General features: G+C 43.9%; 1 protein-coding gene across 3 annotated transcripts in view; it reads left to right on the top strand.

Moving 5' to 3' along the window:
* The window catches only part of Gramd2b (GRAM domain containing 2B), a 102,142-nt gene that overhangs the window by 41,195 nt on the left and 45,144 nt on the right, over nt 1–15,803 (top strand). Inside the window, exon 1 of one of the 3 annotated variants that reach the window (XM_048419273.3) lies at nt 45–262. The exons of the other annotated variants lie outside the window; for them this stretch is intronic. Within the exon in view, the coding sequence (XP_048275230.3) occupies nt 177–262 (86 nt within the window). The 5' untranslated portion in view covers nt 45–176. Of the gene's footprint in view, nt 1–44; nt 263–15,803 lie in introns of those variants that run through there. 3 annotated transcript variants of the gene reach the window in all.

Here is a 15,803-nt window from a genome sequence, read left to right as displayed (position 1 = left end):
CTCCCTCTGGGCTCTCCCAGCCTGGCTCGGACCAATCGTACCCTCTCCAACGTGTCCAGGTTGGCGGTTCCGGAGCTCGGCCCCTTGGATGCGCAAGGTTACGGCTCCAGAGAGCCGGGAGCGGGGAGCCCCGAGTGGGGAGCCGAGTCCTGGGGTGCGCCCGGGACGCGATCCCGATGACTGAGCTCCAGCAAGAGGTGGAGGACGCCAAGCCCGCCAAAGTGCTCGGCAAGAGGGAAGGCAAAGTTGGCCCGGCCCAGCAGTAAGTGACCTCTGGGGGGACGCGCCCAGACCGAATTGCTAGCCGGCGTTCCGATGGGAAAGGCTTTCTAAACTTGTGTAGACACGGTCTCTCTCTCTCTCTCTCTCTCTCTCTCTCTCTCTCTCTCTCTCTCTCTCTCTCTCTCTCTCTCTCTGTGTGTGTGTGTCCCCCTCCCCCTCCATCCCTTCCTTCTCAAGCTCTTTCTCTCCCTTTCTCCCTTCCAACCCTCATTAAAGAATGCATTGTCAATCTTGCAATCCGGTGGTGATGAGAACGGATGCGAAAGTATAATCGATGTTTTCTAATTCCCCAAAGAGGTCTGGGAGAAACTTCTCAAATCTTGGCGCCATGTCACGAGATCATGCTAAAATTTGCTTCAATTCTTGTATTTCTGAATGCTCTCCAGGGAGATCCAGGTGTCTCTGGCTGTTGCATGTCATTGTGTTGGTCGCTTTCACAATACCATACCGTGCACTTTATTTGATTTAGAGCTCGTGGCTGTCTTTCAGAACTCCTCTTCAACGTTTCCACACAAGAGAGCTGGAAACTCTCTTTATCCCCACACGCCAGTCTGTGCAAACACACACACACAGACACACACACGCGCGTGCGCGCCTTTTATAGTGTTGTGAAGGAACACTGAAGTATGTACCAAGCCAAAAACACTTCAAATACTGCTGTGCCTGTGCTCTTGGAGCGCTGACGTGCATATTAGCTTTGCACATTAGATCTGACCTGTAAATTCTTCACGCTGAGAACAAATATTTCCATCCCAAGGGTTTACGTCCTGTAAGGAAACTCTTTTTCCTTTCTTGTGCTACTTTGAATGCTTTGGTTTTAATCCAAATAATAATCCAGAGGTGTGGTTTTTAAATGATTGTTATTCTTGTTCCTCTTTTTAAAAGAAAAAAAAAGAGTCACTATTTGTTGATTTGCTCTATCGCCGTAATGTGCCAGAATGTATCACTGCAACTTTAACTAATGGCACAACCAATATCTAAATTAGTCCATTTTTTTTCATGCTATTAAGTTGTGGGTGAGTCTACAATGTTTTATTGATACTGCTATCAATGATAATTTCTAATGGTGAAGACTCAGTCTCTATGACCATCATGTAGGTGTTTTGTTGTTGCTGTTGTTTTTTTTTCTTTTTGTGAATCACCGCCTTGTTCCACATGTATGAGAGCCCTCAACATGACTGCAGACTCTAGATCAGCGTTTCTAAACCTTTGGGTCATGACCCCTTTGGAGGTCGAATGACTTTCACAGGGGCTGCCTAAAACCAGTGGAAACCACTGATATTTATTAACATTATGATTCGTAACAGTAGCAAAATTGTAGTTATGAAGTAGCGGTGAAGATAATTTTATGGTTGGGGGTCACCACAACATGAGGAACTGTATTAAAGGGTTGCAGTATTAGGAAGGTGGGGGACCACGGCTCTAGATTCCATCAGTTGCGTTTACCTGGAAATTTGGTAGGAAGAGCTGTTAGCCACTGTGGTCTATGGTTTCAAGGCCATAGTCATACACTCTCCTAGGTCTCTGTTCCCCTGACCTCTCTTTTATTTGCTGTCCAGTATCCAGCAGCTTAAGTTAATGTTCCTTATCCTTCACTTGGTCTTACCTAAAAGGTCAAGAAGTGTATTTCCCACTCATGTTGGTAAAGGGACAAGGTCGCCAGAAGTAAAACTCCCATAAAATGTGGAGGGTTTTTCTCACCCTAAAATAAAATCCTAACTGTATAATAATAAATCAGATCTATGACCAGTCTTGATGGTCCATGCCTTCAATCTCAGCATTCTGGAGGTAGAGGCAGGAGACTCTCCATGAGTTCAAGGACAGCCTGATCTACATAGCAGGTTCCAGGACAGCCAGGGCTTTCTGACTTTCTGACAGAGAAAGTCCCTGTCTTAAAACGCCAAAAATGAACTGACTAAATAAATAACTCAGCTCTAAGAGATGAAGTCTTAAATACCACCTCTTTCCTTTGCTCGTTGTCATGTTTGCATATATTTTATTTCCCTAGAGAAAGCTCAGTATGGACAGTCCTTTCTCCACGCTCCAGACATGGTGACTGGAGCCTTGTGTGACAGAAGCAGGGCTGGCGAAGCTAGGTCTCGAAACTCCTAGTCCAAGATGCTCCCAAGGCCGTCTACTTCCAGTTACCCAAGGAATGGTGGCTCAGATCCACCAAACAGCTGCCAAGCTTTGAAATCTCCACTTCCCAGCTGTCTAGATCCTCAGATAAGGCTTCGCATCAGATTGATTGAAAACTCTGCTCTAGCATTCGTACGAGTTTTGTTCATTCAAAGCTTAGATACTTGGGAAATACTTTCATAGAGGATAATAGGCCAGACCACACTGAAGCTCGTAGCTCCGGGACAGCCTTCCTTTCATTTTGGAAGAGTCCGCTTCGGTGGTGGCGCACGCCTTTAATCCCAGCACTTGGGAGGCAGAGGCAGGCGGATCTCTGTAAGTTCGAGGCCAGCCTGGTCTACAAGAGCTAGTTCCAGGACAGGCACCAAAAACTACAGAGAAACCCTGTCTCAAAAATAAAAAAAAACAAAAAACAAAAAAAACACAAAAAACAAAAAAAACAAACTCATTTCACTTAACAAGCGCCGCAGTACCTACTTGTACAATCACGTGATCAGATCAAAGGTAAATGTGGTTTTGCGACTGTCCTTCTGGAACTCAAAAACGTGGTAGGATAGGCAAGGCTCAAATGTGGTCGTTACTTCATGAAGTGGACAAGGTACCATAAAAAGTTTGACCGCTAACTGAATCTTGCATGTAGTTGAGATACTTGTCTATTGCTGTCTTTGGTAAAATGTGGCAAATTTTGCTAACTTATTTCTCTCTACAAGGTAGCAGTTTCTAAGCCAGCCGGAGTCGTTTTTGCTTCCGTCTAGATTTTAGACATTTCCCTTTGAGCTCTTCAACTCTTTCTCTAGTATCAAGCAGGATAAGAGTTAAAGAGGGAACGTCCTTGTGGGTATCCTAGTGTGATGATGTCACTTGGGATTATTTTAGCTTCCCAGACATCTATGTTTACTCCTGTGGGCTTCCAGGTGTCTCGGTAAACATTTGTGGGAAAGTATGAGAACGGCACCCTAACCGCTCCGCCTCGTGACGCAGAGCCTAGCCTCCTAGGTAATAATAGTGGGCATCGTTGAGAATGCTTGCTACGTGAGAGGGAAGATGCCCGACACTTCACACTCCTAGAATGAGACGGGGATTGTTACAGCTCCATTTTATAAATAAGAGAGTGCATTGACGCTCTCAGGAGCTGAGCAGGATTCCAGCCCACACCCTCTCTCTCTAGATACAACCACATAGACCATCTCAGCTGCCTTTCCACCCGTACATCACTTACAGTGAGGTCATCATGCTTACAGGCCTGTATTAAAGAGGTAACACATAGCACCACCATGTTCCTCCCAGAATTATTCACAACAGTTAAGCTATAGAATCAACCTTTACCTATTAATAAATGAAGGGATAAATAAAATGTATCCATATGCCCAATGGGAAATACGGTATAAGGATGCTGTTTGGCTTCAAAAAGGCAGAAAATCCTGTCATTTGGGACATGATTTAACCAAGAAGACATTAGGCTAAGGGAAACAAGCCAAGCTCAGAATAACAAGTACTGCCTGATGTCACAGAAGCAGAATGATAGTTAGCCAGAGTGTGGAGTGGGAGGGAATGGGGTGCTGTTGCTCAGACCACAGCGTATCAGGGCAGACAAGCTAGCTTAAGAGTGTAGAGTCAGCTGAGGATTGGAATCCAGTCCCTGGGTCCCACAGAGTAGAAAGAGATGACTAGCTCCCCAAATTGCCGTTTGCCTGCCACATGTGCCGTGGTGCACGCACGCACACACACACACAAACAGAATGAATGTAATTTGTAATAAAGAGGACAGAATTTCAGATAGATGACAAGAATTAATGTGAGATATGTTGGGTAGTAATGTAACTAAAGTGACATAAAAATGTATATTTCACTGGGCCGTGATGACGCTCACCTTTAATCCCAGCACTCGGGAGGCAGAAGCAGGCAGATCTCTGTGAGTTCGAGGCCAGCCTGGTCTTCAAGAGCTAGTTCCAGGACTGGCTCCAAAGCTGCAGGGAAACCTTGTGTCGAAAAACAAACAAACAAAATGTGTATTTCAAAGTAGAAAAATACCAAATGCCTCATCCTAAAAATATGATAAGTAAGTGAGATGTGGAATATGTTGATTAGTTTTCTCATTCTATGTTGTGTGTGCATGTGCCCCATAAATATATTTGGTCATGATTAGTCAGTCATTTTAAAGTATTGATTTAGGGGGCTGGAGAGATGGTTAAGAGCACTGACTGTTTGTGCAAAGAACCCAGGTTTGGTTCCCAGCACCTGCATGGTAGCCTGCAGCAGTCCCCCACTCCAGTCCGAGAGGTCCAGAAGGTCTGATGCCTTCTTCTGGTCTCCATGGATACCAGACACATGCCCAGTACAATTACATGCATGCAGGCAAAACACTCATACACCATCCATATAAAACAAAAACAAGTGCATTTAAGCTACTCACTAAAAACAAGGGACAATGTTAGCTCCGCAGTAGGCTGCTCGAATAGCCTATGTGAGGCCCAGCGCCGGAAACAATCAATAATAGGCAAATTAAAATCTGAAAGTATTCTTAGAAAACTAACAGACAGAAGAGACAATATGCAGAAGGAATAAAGCGTTGTCCCGGTCCGGCCCTCTCCTCACCTCTGCTCCTTTGCAGAGGTTTTTCTCTCCTCTCTCTTCTATGGCTAGAAATCAACTCAAATTTTCCTTCAGTCACAGCCTTCCACCTACCGCTAGCCACAAACAGCCCCTCCTTACCAGTGTTCACCTTGTATGCATGCTGTCAGTGGATGGGATTTAGCTGTTGCTGTCATAATAATTATTTGTTGTTTAGGGAGGGTTTAGTTTGTACCAAGTGCTGCTGGAAATTGTTGCAACAGATCAACCCACATGCTACCCACTAGACTCTCTTGGGTGTCTTTACCCTAAGTGGGTTAGGGTTATAAACTGACTCCATTTTTCTCTCGTTAAATTTCTCAGGAGTTGATTAAAAGTGACTTGCAAATGGTTGCTTTTAATATAGTTTGCTGGTGAGCTAGGGAGGTGGAGACCCATGGCTCCCTAATTAAGAAATCTGGCAAGCTTAGACCTGACATTCAGCTTGACTGTGTCGGGGGACGGCCACATTTTCCTTGTCTGAATCAGACTTTCTGTGAGCTATTTTTAGGTGTGTTTGCTTGCCCCGTAGCTACAACTTATGCAGTCATTGTGCTGGGCATTGAGGCAGTTGACTCTCTTGTCACCAAGCTGCATATGTGACGTTAGCATGCAGTGTACCAGGGGCTGGAGAGATGCCTCAGTAGTTAAGAGCACATACTGCTCTTCCAGGGGACCCCAGATTTGATTTCTAGCACCCTACTTCAGGCAGCTCACAAGTGCCTGTAACTCCAGCCCCAGGGGGATCTGATACTTGTGGCCTCCGCAGTTTCCCTCACACATGTGAGCATACCTACACACAGACACACATAATTAAAAATAACAAAAAAAAATTTTTAAGAGTGCAGTGTGACCTTTTTCTGATCAGAAAAGGGTAATTTAACTGTATATTTCATTATCTTGGTTTTTGCTATTTTTACTATATTTTTTATTCTGAATTTGCTGCACTATTACATGAACAGTTTACATATAACTCAGTATTTTTTGACAAATTAATCAGATGGCACACTCCTTAAAATTGTAGAACTGATTTAGTAGTGGTCAAGTTACTATCTCTGAGTTTCAACAGATGGCTAAAACCAAAGATGGATTTCTCAGCAAATGTTATTTTGGATCATATCCTAAACAATGAATTACATTTGCGATATACCTTTTAATACAATTTGGCTTTTTAAATCCGAACTTTAATAATTTGAGACATATGAATTCTAATTTAAGCTCAATGATAGAGGGCTTGTCTTACATGTGTAAGGTCCTGGATTTGACACCCCTGCACCAGTAAACAAACACACAAACAAGACAACCTGTTTGACTCCATATGCAAGCAGAACATGAGAATGGATGTGCATGATATAAACAGTGCCTTCAAAGGAAGCTCTCTGCTATCATCAGGAATTATTTTGGGTATAGATTTTTTTCACTCTAAATTCAAATTCAAGGGGCTGGAGAGATGGCAATAAAGTTGAATATTTGCTGCTCATCCAAAGGACCTGGGTTTAATTTCTAGCCCCCTGTGGTAGCTCACGACCATCTGTAACTCTAGTTCCAGGGAGTCTCATGTCCTCTTTTGGCCTCTGAAGGCACCAGGCATTTATGTGGTGTACACACACACACACACACACACAGAGAGAGAGAGAGAGAGACAGACAGAGAGAGAGACAGAGAGACAGAGAGGTAATAAAAGAAAAATTTTAAAACCATGGAAAGCTTAATAAGACTGGTGAGATGATTCCATGTGGTGGGAGAGAACCAGTTCCTCTGAGAATCTGCACACCTACACACACATTAGATTTTAAATGTAATAAAAATTTAAAGCTCAGTAAAGCTTTTTAGGCAACTTTCACTGCAGGTTACTCATTTTCACTTAAATTTGAAATTTTTTAAAGATTTAATTTTATTTATGCATGTTTGTCTGCATCTATCCGTGTGTGTGTGTGTGTATGTGTGTGTGTGTGTGTGTGTGTGTTCAGTTCTAAATCATCAAATTCAACAGCCCCAGTTCAGTTGCTAATATAAACTTTGGGGTAGGAATTAAACATCATAGTATATTAAAAAGAGCAAAAAGCAGGGTGGTGGTGGCACATGCCTTTAATTCCAGCACTTGGGAGGCAGAGGCAGAAGGATCTCTGTGAGTTCAAGGCCAGCCTGGTCTGCAGAGTGAGTTTTAGGACAGCCAGGCCTGTTCAGAGAAACCCTGTCTCTAAAAATTTAAAAAAAAAAAAAGTGTCAAAGGTACATTGGTGTATAGTCGTCGGTGGTGGGGGCATTGAAATGATAAATATACACATGTTCAGGTTTGAAAACATTTGAAAATATCTGTAGTGAGCCAAACCAGCTCTCTGGCTGGGTTAATATCACAAGAAATTATTCTAAAATACATTTATTTATGATTTAGTATCAGTAACTTTCATTTGAAGGCCTATTTTATATACCTGTATATCCTGGTTCATGTACAAATTTCTTGCTGACGGTTTGAGGACAAAGAATTCTTATTGCAGCTATGGTCAGCGTCTATTGATTGCTTGAGCTAACGAGCCAGGCTCAGTCACCCTCCTCAGTAAGACAAACTTAAGAAGCCAAATTAAACCGGGCAGTGGTGGCCCACACCTTTAATCCCAGTACTCAGGAGGCAGAGGCAGGTGGATCTCTGTGAGTTCGAGGCTAGCCTGGACTACAGAGTGAATTCCAGGACAGCCAGAGCTGTTGCACAGAGAAAAATAAGGGGGGATAATGTCAAATTAATACTGAAAACCAGGAAAGGGAGATTTGCCAAGGTGGGAAGAGAGACAAAGGACCCCAGGGCCGTGTTCCCCCTGCACCAACATCACCATCGACACATAGCACATCACGATACCGTTATAATGTTGCGATGTCGAAGGAATTATTTTAATTATTCAGTAGGAATTATTGTAATTCATTATTGCATGTTTTTCTTTTTTCCATGCTCATGTGTATGTGGTGTGTGTGTGTGTGTGTGTGTGTGTGTGTGAACACACGTGTGTATGCACATTTGGGGTGTCTAAGTGTGGGGGTGTAAATTTGCAGGTGTGTGAACACACATGTGTGGGTACACATTCGCATGGGTACCCATGCATGTAGAGGCCCAACCCTGATGTCTGGAATCGTTCTCAATCATTCTTCCATCTTAGTTAGGAGGGGGTCTCCATCAAACCCATAGCTTGCTACTACTGCTAGTCTCTCTGGCCAGCTTGCTCTAAGGATCCTGTCTCTGCCCTCCCAGGCTGGAACCACAGACCACCCATCGTCCTTTCTCGGCATTTCTATGGGTTCTGAGGATCTAAACTCCAGTCCTTGTGCTTGAATGCAAGTGCTTTACCCACTGGGACGTCTCCCAAGCCCTCTAGGTCCTTTACGGTCTTATAGGCCACTGTTATATATGTAGCATTTCATTGGTCCAAACATCGTTGTGTGACGCACAATCACATAAAAGTTCTGCACTTGTATTGGGGGTTGCGTGAGGCTGAAGGGTGGTCACACATCTGGACAGCAGAGCTTAGTAAGTGGCAGGCATTGCTATTACACCCCACTCTTCCCAGTGTCTTTGCAGCATAGTTAGTATCTAAACAGTGACTGCACTGATCCAACACTAACAAAACCATCAGTACATAACTGTCTCATGACCTTGGCTAGTGGATTTCTGAGCTCAGTGGAAGCAGAGGTTCCTAACTGAGCAGTCCCAGTTTTCAGTTCATTTTCTTTTGTTTACTTTTTGCTTTTGAGCCAGAGTCTCTTTACATAGCCCTGGCTGTCCTGGAACTCGCTCTGTTGACCAGACTGGCCAAGAGCTCAGAGATCTGCCTGCCTTCTGTTCTGACAGAAGAGAAGTGAATTTTTTTTTTCTGTTGCTGCTTTACTTTATGGTGGACACTGTAGTTATTCATAAATCCCCTACTTTAAAGCCTATAGTTGAAGTCTGGTATAGTGGCACATGCCTTTAATCCCAGCAAATCCCTGGCAAAGTCAGGCAGATTTCTGTCTCTTTGAGGCCAGCCTGGTCTATGTAGCAAATTCCAGGATAGCCAGGGCTAAACAGAGAGACCCTATCTCATTAAAATAAGATAAATCCCATTGTTCGGTTCTTCTTTGCACAAATCTAGAATGTTTCTGTGCAGGGCAATGTTTGAAGAGCTTGTGAATATCGTCTGTTTTAAAGTAGTCACCAGCGGAACCCAAGAACTTTACCAAGAATGCTAAAGTTTCACAAAATCTTTTGAAAATCCGTCTTGCAGAGTTACTTTCCAAGCCTGATAGAATAGCCACCAGGTTGGCAAGGACTCCCTCTTTTGAAAGAGAATTCAAGTTCTGGAAACAGCCTGAAGTTTTTTGAAGCCAATTTTGGTAAATAAAGTGGACAAGAATGATTTTAATACCTTTAAACCTCTCTGTAAATAAGATTTTTTTAAAAAATCAAAAAACATGCCATGACAATAAAATAACTTGACAGTTTCTGGCAATATTCACAGTAATTTCTGCACATCCAGATCTAGAATTACTGCTCAATGACCCTGTGGAGACAGTACGTTTTTATGATTGCTGGTCTGTCCTAAAATGGTTTTTATTTCTTTTGATAGACTCAGATCAGTGCTGATATGGCATTAGTGTTAAATATGTTTAGGAGGCTGGAGACATATATCAGTCTGTACGCTTTCCATTGTACTTGCCATGAAAAGAAAAGAACCCTGTGTGGTTTAAATGAAAATGACTGCCATAGGCTCACAGGAAGCGGCACTATTAGGAGGTGTGGCCTTGTTGGAGGAACTGTGCCACTGGGGGTGGGGTTTGAGGTTTCAGATGCTCAAGCCAAGCCCAGTGTCCCTCTCTTCATGCTGCCTGCTGATCCAGATACAGAACTCTCAGCTACGTCTCCAGTACAATGCCCGTCTGTGCACTGCCATGCTTCGTGCTGTGATGACAATGGACAAAACCTCTGAACCTGTGAGCCAGCCCCAATGGAATGCGTTCCTTTTATAAGAGTTTCCTTGGTCATGCTGTCTCTTCGCAGCAGTAGACACTTTGAGTTCAAATAGCCACAAGGGCAGCAGAGGGCACCTGTAATCCCAGCATTGAGGAGGCAGAGTCAGAATCTCTTTAGCCAGCTAGTGGGCTCCAGGCTCAGCAAGAGACCCTGCTTCAAACCATAAGGTAGAGGGCCTGGAGAGATGGCTGTTAGGAACATATTCTGCCCTTCCAGAGGACTGGATCTCATTTCTCAGCACCTATGGCTGGTGGTATACAGCCATCTCCAGTTCCAGAGAGTTCTGACAGCTGTCTTCTGCAGGAACCTGCACTTAGGTGCACAGACACACAGATACACATAATTAAAAAATAAAGCAGGAAACCTGACGGTGGTGGTGCACGCATTTAATCCCAACACTCAGAGGGCAGTCTCGAAAAACAACAACAAAAAAGGTAGAGGGCCTGGAGAGACTCTTTCAGAGGACCCAGGTGCAGCTCCCCAACAGCCATCCACCACTCCAGTTCAAAGGGATTTGACACCTTCTTCTGACCTCTGCAGGCTCTGGTGGGCATATGATGCACAGACATACATGCAGACAAAGCACTCACACATGAAATAGATGAACCAAGAAATAAAAATGCTATCCTTTGAAGCTCAAGGGCATGTTTTTAAAATTATAATATTTTATTTGTGTGTGTGTGTGTATGTGTGTGTGTTTGTGTGTGCGCACACACGTGTGTACACAAGCACATGTGGGTGCATGCACACATATTACAGTGTGCTTGTGGATATCAGAGGAGAATTTGTGGGAGTCGGTTTTCTCTTTCCATCATGCAGATCCTCGGGATTTGAGCTCAGCTCATAAAGGCTCGGCAATAAGTACCTTGACGTGCCGAGCCACTTGTCCCTTCAGATGTGTGTTTTTGATGTGAACTTGGGAGTGTCCTGAACAGAGAGAATGAGAAGAGGGGGACCTGGAGCCCTGTAAGCCAATATCCCTTTCCTGCTTCGACTTCTCTTTGCTTCCAACTTCGGCTCTGCAACCAACGCTTTGACACGTTAGGGGAGCCATTCTCCTCCAGCCTTCAGCTCCCTGCTTTGTAGAGGAATGACCTGGCTTGTTAGAGCCTTGCCAAAACTAAGGAATAGGTCTTTGAAGAAGCTGCCCTACTTCTCAGCTCTCTTTGGTGCCTTTGTGTAGAGAATTCTATTAGCCTGAACAAACTGGAAACGGCTTTTTAAATATGAAGAGAATCCTCGCTTTCCTGCATGATTTGGCATCTTTATTAATTCTTTAGTTTCTTCCTTTAAATAAATTCACATCTGTTTAAGGTGGGACTACTTCTGGAACAAAGCTAGACTACCCCTCACAAACGATAGGTCCTTATCGCCTTCAGCTGCATTCCCATGACCCCATGTTGCCATGGAGTCACGGTGGAAATGCCTGAGTGAGTAACCTCACTTTAGCCTGTAACACAAATGAGGACCAAGTTCATAGTCAATAGCGCTGCAGGCGTCTCTGGCACACTTCGAGTCTGATGGCAATCATTCATTGAGTTGAAGAACACAAAACAAGATGAAAAGGCTCTTTCTTCAGAAGGGGAACTAGGCAGACACCAAGGAGTGGCAGCTGTCCCCTTGATCATTTCTCTTGCGGTTGTAGTGTCCTTTGTGTCTTGAAGACACTTGTGTTTGCAGAATAATTGGATTTAAGGGACATTTTTAAAGCGCCTACATTGTCAGGCTGCATTGGGGAGTATCTGGCAAAGAGTGTCCTCAAGAACATTAAGGCAGAAATCAATAGAATTTTTTTAACTAAATTTATTTTTTAACATATATAAAGCATATCTGTTAGCAGGATACCATGTGATAGGTCAACATACATCACCGGAGAAATTGCAATGGAACAAACAAGAGGCCTGCAGGCCAAACTGCTGTGTGCTGGGTAATGGAAAAGGAGGGAAGCAGGGCCAGCAGGTACAGGCTGCAGCAGCTTCAGAAGGCCCGGCAGAGACATGAAGGAAGGAGAAGCCCTCCACTGGTGACACTTGTGAGCCTGTGTATAAGTCGGGGAGGAGCCAGCAGAGAGGAGAAAAGATAATACAGACAACTGAAAACTGGAAGAACACACTATGGGTGTCAGAGATGTCCTTGAACGGGATTTAAAGAGACCTCACCTTCTGTGGCAGGAGGAGTGAGCAGATAGGTGTATTCGGTGCTGATGGAGTAACTGTAGGTCAGGAGGAGACACACAGCTGTTGTCTGTGAACCTCAGGCTTCCCTTAGTCATGACGTGGCCCCCTCACCTAGAGCAGAGATTCTCAACCTGTGGGTCACAGGTCAAAGGTCTCAACCTTTGGCAAACCTCTATCTCCAAAAATATTTATATTACAATTTATAACAATTGTATATATGAGGTAGCAGCGAAACTAACTTTGTGGTTGAGGGTTCTCCCCAACACGAGGAACTGTATCAAAGGGTCTCCGCATTAGGACAGTGGAGAACTACTGGTCTGGAGAGATGAACCATGCTTGGTTAAGGGCTTCAGAAGTGTGGCGTGTGGCTGCAACTTGTGCTTGGAGAACGGAAGGAGAGGATTCTGAGAACAGCTGAATCCACAGTAAGAACTGAGGTGTTTCTCCGACCGTCTTAGAACCCGGGGATTATGACGTTGAAGACTGGCTGGAGCTCATCAGCAGGAACATGGTGGACTTAGTGGGTGTAGCGCAGGAGCGACATGACTTGACCTCAAGCATAATCCAAGCGTTTTAGAAAGCCAAGTTCAGAAGGTGTCATGGTAACGTCAAGAGCAGCTGTCTGCCTCTGAGGCTTAAAGCATAGGAGGTGGGAGTGGCAAGGGCTGGGAATTGGTAGAATCCGTGATCACAGGCAAACAGCTGAGGCATTAGAGGCACCTGTTGATGGAGGGTCACCACATGGAGCGCTCCGAGCCATAGTGACAGGAAGTGGTATCTGTGATGTGACAGTAGAGGCTACAGGGTCTTGAGCTGCCACCCAAATGAACCCCAAAGAACCCAGGTGTCAGAGTTCACAGGAAAGTATGTCAGAGGATGAGGGCAGTAAGGAGAAGTAAAGGCAGCCAGGTCAAGAGTCATGTGTGGGATGTCAGACTTTCTCAACATGCGAGTTGAATAGAGACCGAGTTTTATTTTGTCGTGTTTTAAACCCAAGCAAACTAGCCAAAGTGCACCTAAAACTAAAGAGTTAAATCAGTCTTCTGGTTGCCAAGAAAAAGACAGAAAAACCAGTCAGCTTTCTTACCCACGATGCGTTAAAATATAAGTTGGAGAAAGAGGTGACTATAGGCAACCAAAAATATAAAATGCCGAGAAGTCAATTTGGTAAGACTTAGTGTAAATAAAGCAGGGTGCTGATTAAAGCAAATGACCTGGGTAAATAAAGGGCTTACCTTCTTCAGGAGACTTGGACGTGGGAAACAGTTCCTGACGTCTGCGTGCAACTGCAGACTAACCCTGACTCTCAGAAAGATATTAGGATTGACCCAAAGATTCCTCTGAAAGAGCAGGGCTTTGGAATGCCCAGGTGACATCAGAATGACAGAAACACAGGCCCCAACACATCGTGGTGAAGCCGTTGGGATGGAGCATCAGGAAGAAGTTCGGATTTCTCTGGAAGTATTTTCAGATCAGTGGAGAGAAGATGAAATAACTGGTTAGTCGTTTAAGAAACCTCTTTACTGCATAATTAAAATTAGTTCCTGGCTGATCGTGTATTTATACACAGAAGAACTGTAAAAGTACTAGAAGACATCATGAACCCTGATGTAAGTTTGAGGCAGAAAAAGGCTCATGGAGTTAAAGTTCAAAACTATGAAAGGAAAGATTGAGTGAAATTTAAGAAAATATGATAGTCAAACAAGACATGCTAAAGAACCATCAATATTGGACGAGGTTTATAAACCAATTATTGCATGAATAATACATTAATATAATGGGATATTTTGCAGCATTTATGTCTATTCTTGGAGTAGAATATAAACTCAGGGATACCTTAGATAATTTTTAAAACTGAAAAAAAATCATACGGTTCTACTCTATAAAGTTGCCTGTGAATGTTTTGAATGTTTCTGTTCCTTGAAGCGGGCCTGGGAAGGAGGTCACTGAGATCTTTCTCAAGGATGGTTTTGTGTAAATTGTGTTCTCTTGTGTTGTGCCAGTTTATTTTTTACCCCATTGATACCGTTTTGAGTTTCCTAAAGTGAACATCTATCATCACGGCAAGAGAAAAGAAACACTTTATTCTAGGACGTGGTTAAGAATATTCATTTCCCTTTAAACTTGGCTGCCTACTTTACAGAAGCCATCGACGCCTTTTCAACACTAAGATACAGTTGGCTGAACCTAGTGGAAATGTGACAGCCGGGAGACTGTAATTACATTATGGGCTGAAGTTCTGTAACGCCCGGGACCGCTGACCCTGAAAACAAGCTGTACATCACAGGCTGCGCATCCCACAGTGTGTGGGCTGTGGGATGCCGATTGCCAAAGCTGCGGGCTCATCTCTGGGCGCCGAGGAGACGGCTTGAGGGGTTGAGTCATGGCCGTCCCTCTTCTACTGTGTTGCCCTTGGTACCACTGCATGTATGTTGCTGGTCTTCTGCAGTCATACCACGATATACAGGTGTCCCGATCGCAGTCTGTGGAAATCTCCCAGCCTTTCCCTTCAACCGTACCCCTCACTTGGTTAAGTCAGGTGACTTAACCCCACAACAGGGAGGCACAAGATGTGGATGGGGATGCCCCATAGGACTTCGCAGGTACCATAGTGATGGGCAATCACAAAGTAGTTTTTCTGAGAACAAACTGTGTGCTCTCTAAAAGTTCCCCCAATGAGAGTCAGCTTAGAAACGTGTTAGCGAGTTACAGGCTCATAATAAAAATGTACTTCTGTATGCTCCAATGCCGAACAACAGCATCATTCGAATAACTGTGACAGGTCATAGGAGTATATTAGTTTCCAAATCAATCACAAACACTTTTTATTTGGCTGAAGTAAAAATCTTAGTGTGTTTTCTGTACATATATAATTTTTCCTACTACCTAAGAAAGAAATCTTTTTCTTGTTATGCATCTAAAAATACTTTAAGGAGATCACCTGCCCCACCGAATACTTGGTAAAACAAAACCAGACAGGATTTGGATGCGACGTATGAATCCACTCTCCTCATCTAATTCCTGCACCTAAGTATTTTACGTCAGTCATAACTTTAAAGGAAACTTTGAGGCAGAAAAAGGCTCATGGAGTTAAGTTCAAAACTATGAAAGGAAAGATTGAGTGAAATTTAAGAAAATATGATAGTCAAAAACCCAATTTAAGATGCGTTTCCGGGTGTCCACTCACTCTTGGGTTATAAGACTTCTAGATTCTTTTTTTTTCCCCCTGTGAATCCGCTGCTTGCAAACACATCCTAAAATCTTACTTGGAATTGGCTCCAGTTTAAGATATGGTACAAAGCAGGTGTCGAAACCATCATGTTCTCTTTTTATGTTTTTGGTTTGTTTCTTTTCTTGTTGCTGGAGATAGGGTTTCTCTGTGTAACAGACCTGATTGTCCTGGAACTTGCTTTGTAGCTGTAAACTCACAGCGATCCGCCTGCGTCCGCCTCCCAAGTGCTGGGATTAAAGGCGTGCGCCACCACCGCCCGGCTGATCATTGTGTTCTTTCTCAGAGTGAGCTCTTCCATCTGTCCACTCCTTCCCAGCCAGACCCCGTTTCCAGGGTATCTAGGCGCTGTCCGCCATCTACCTGTTAG

The sequence above is a fragment of the Myodes glareolus genome, chromosome 13 (genome assembly GCF_982192425.1).
Source record: "Myodes glareolus chromosome 13, mMyoGla1.1, whole genome shotgun sequence".
In the NCBI taxonomy this organism is placed as follows: domain Eukaryota; kingdom Metazoa; phylum Chordata; class Mammalia; order Rodentia; family Cricetidae; genus Myodes; species Myodes glareolus.
This window is presented reverse-complemented; position numbering and strand designations above follow the sequence as displayed.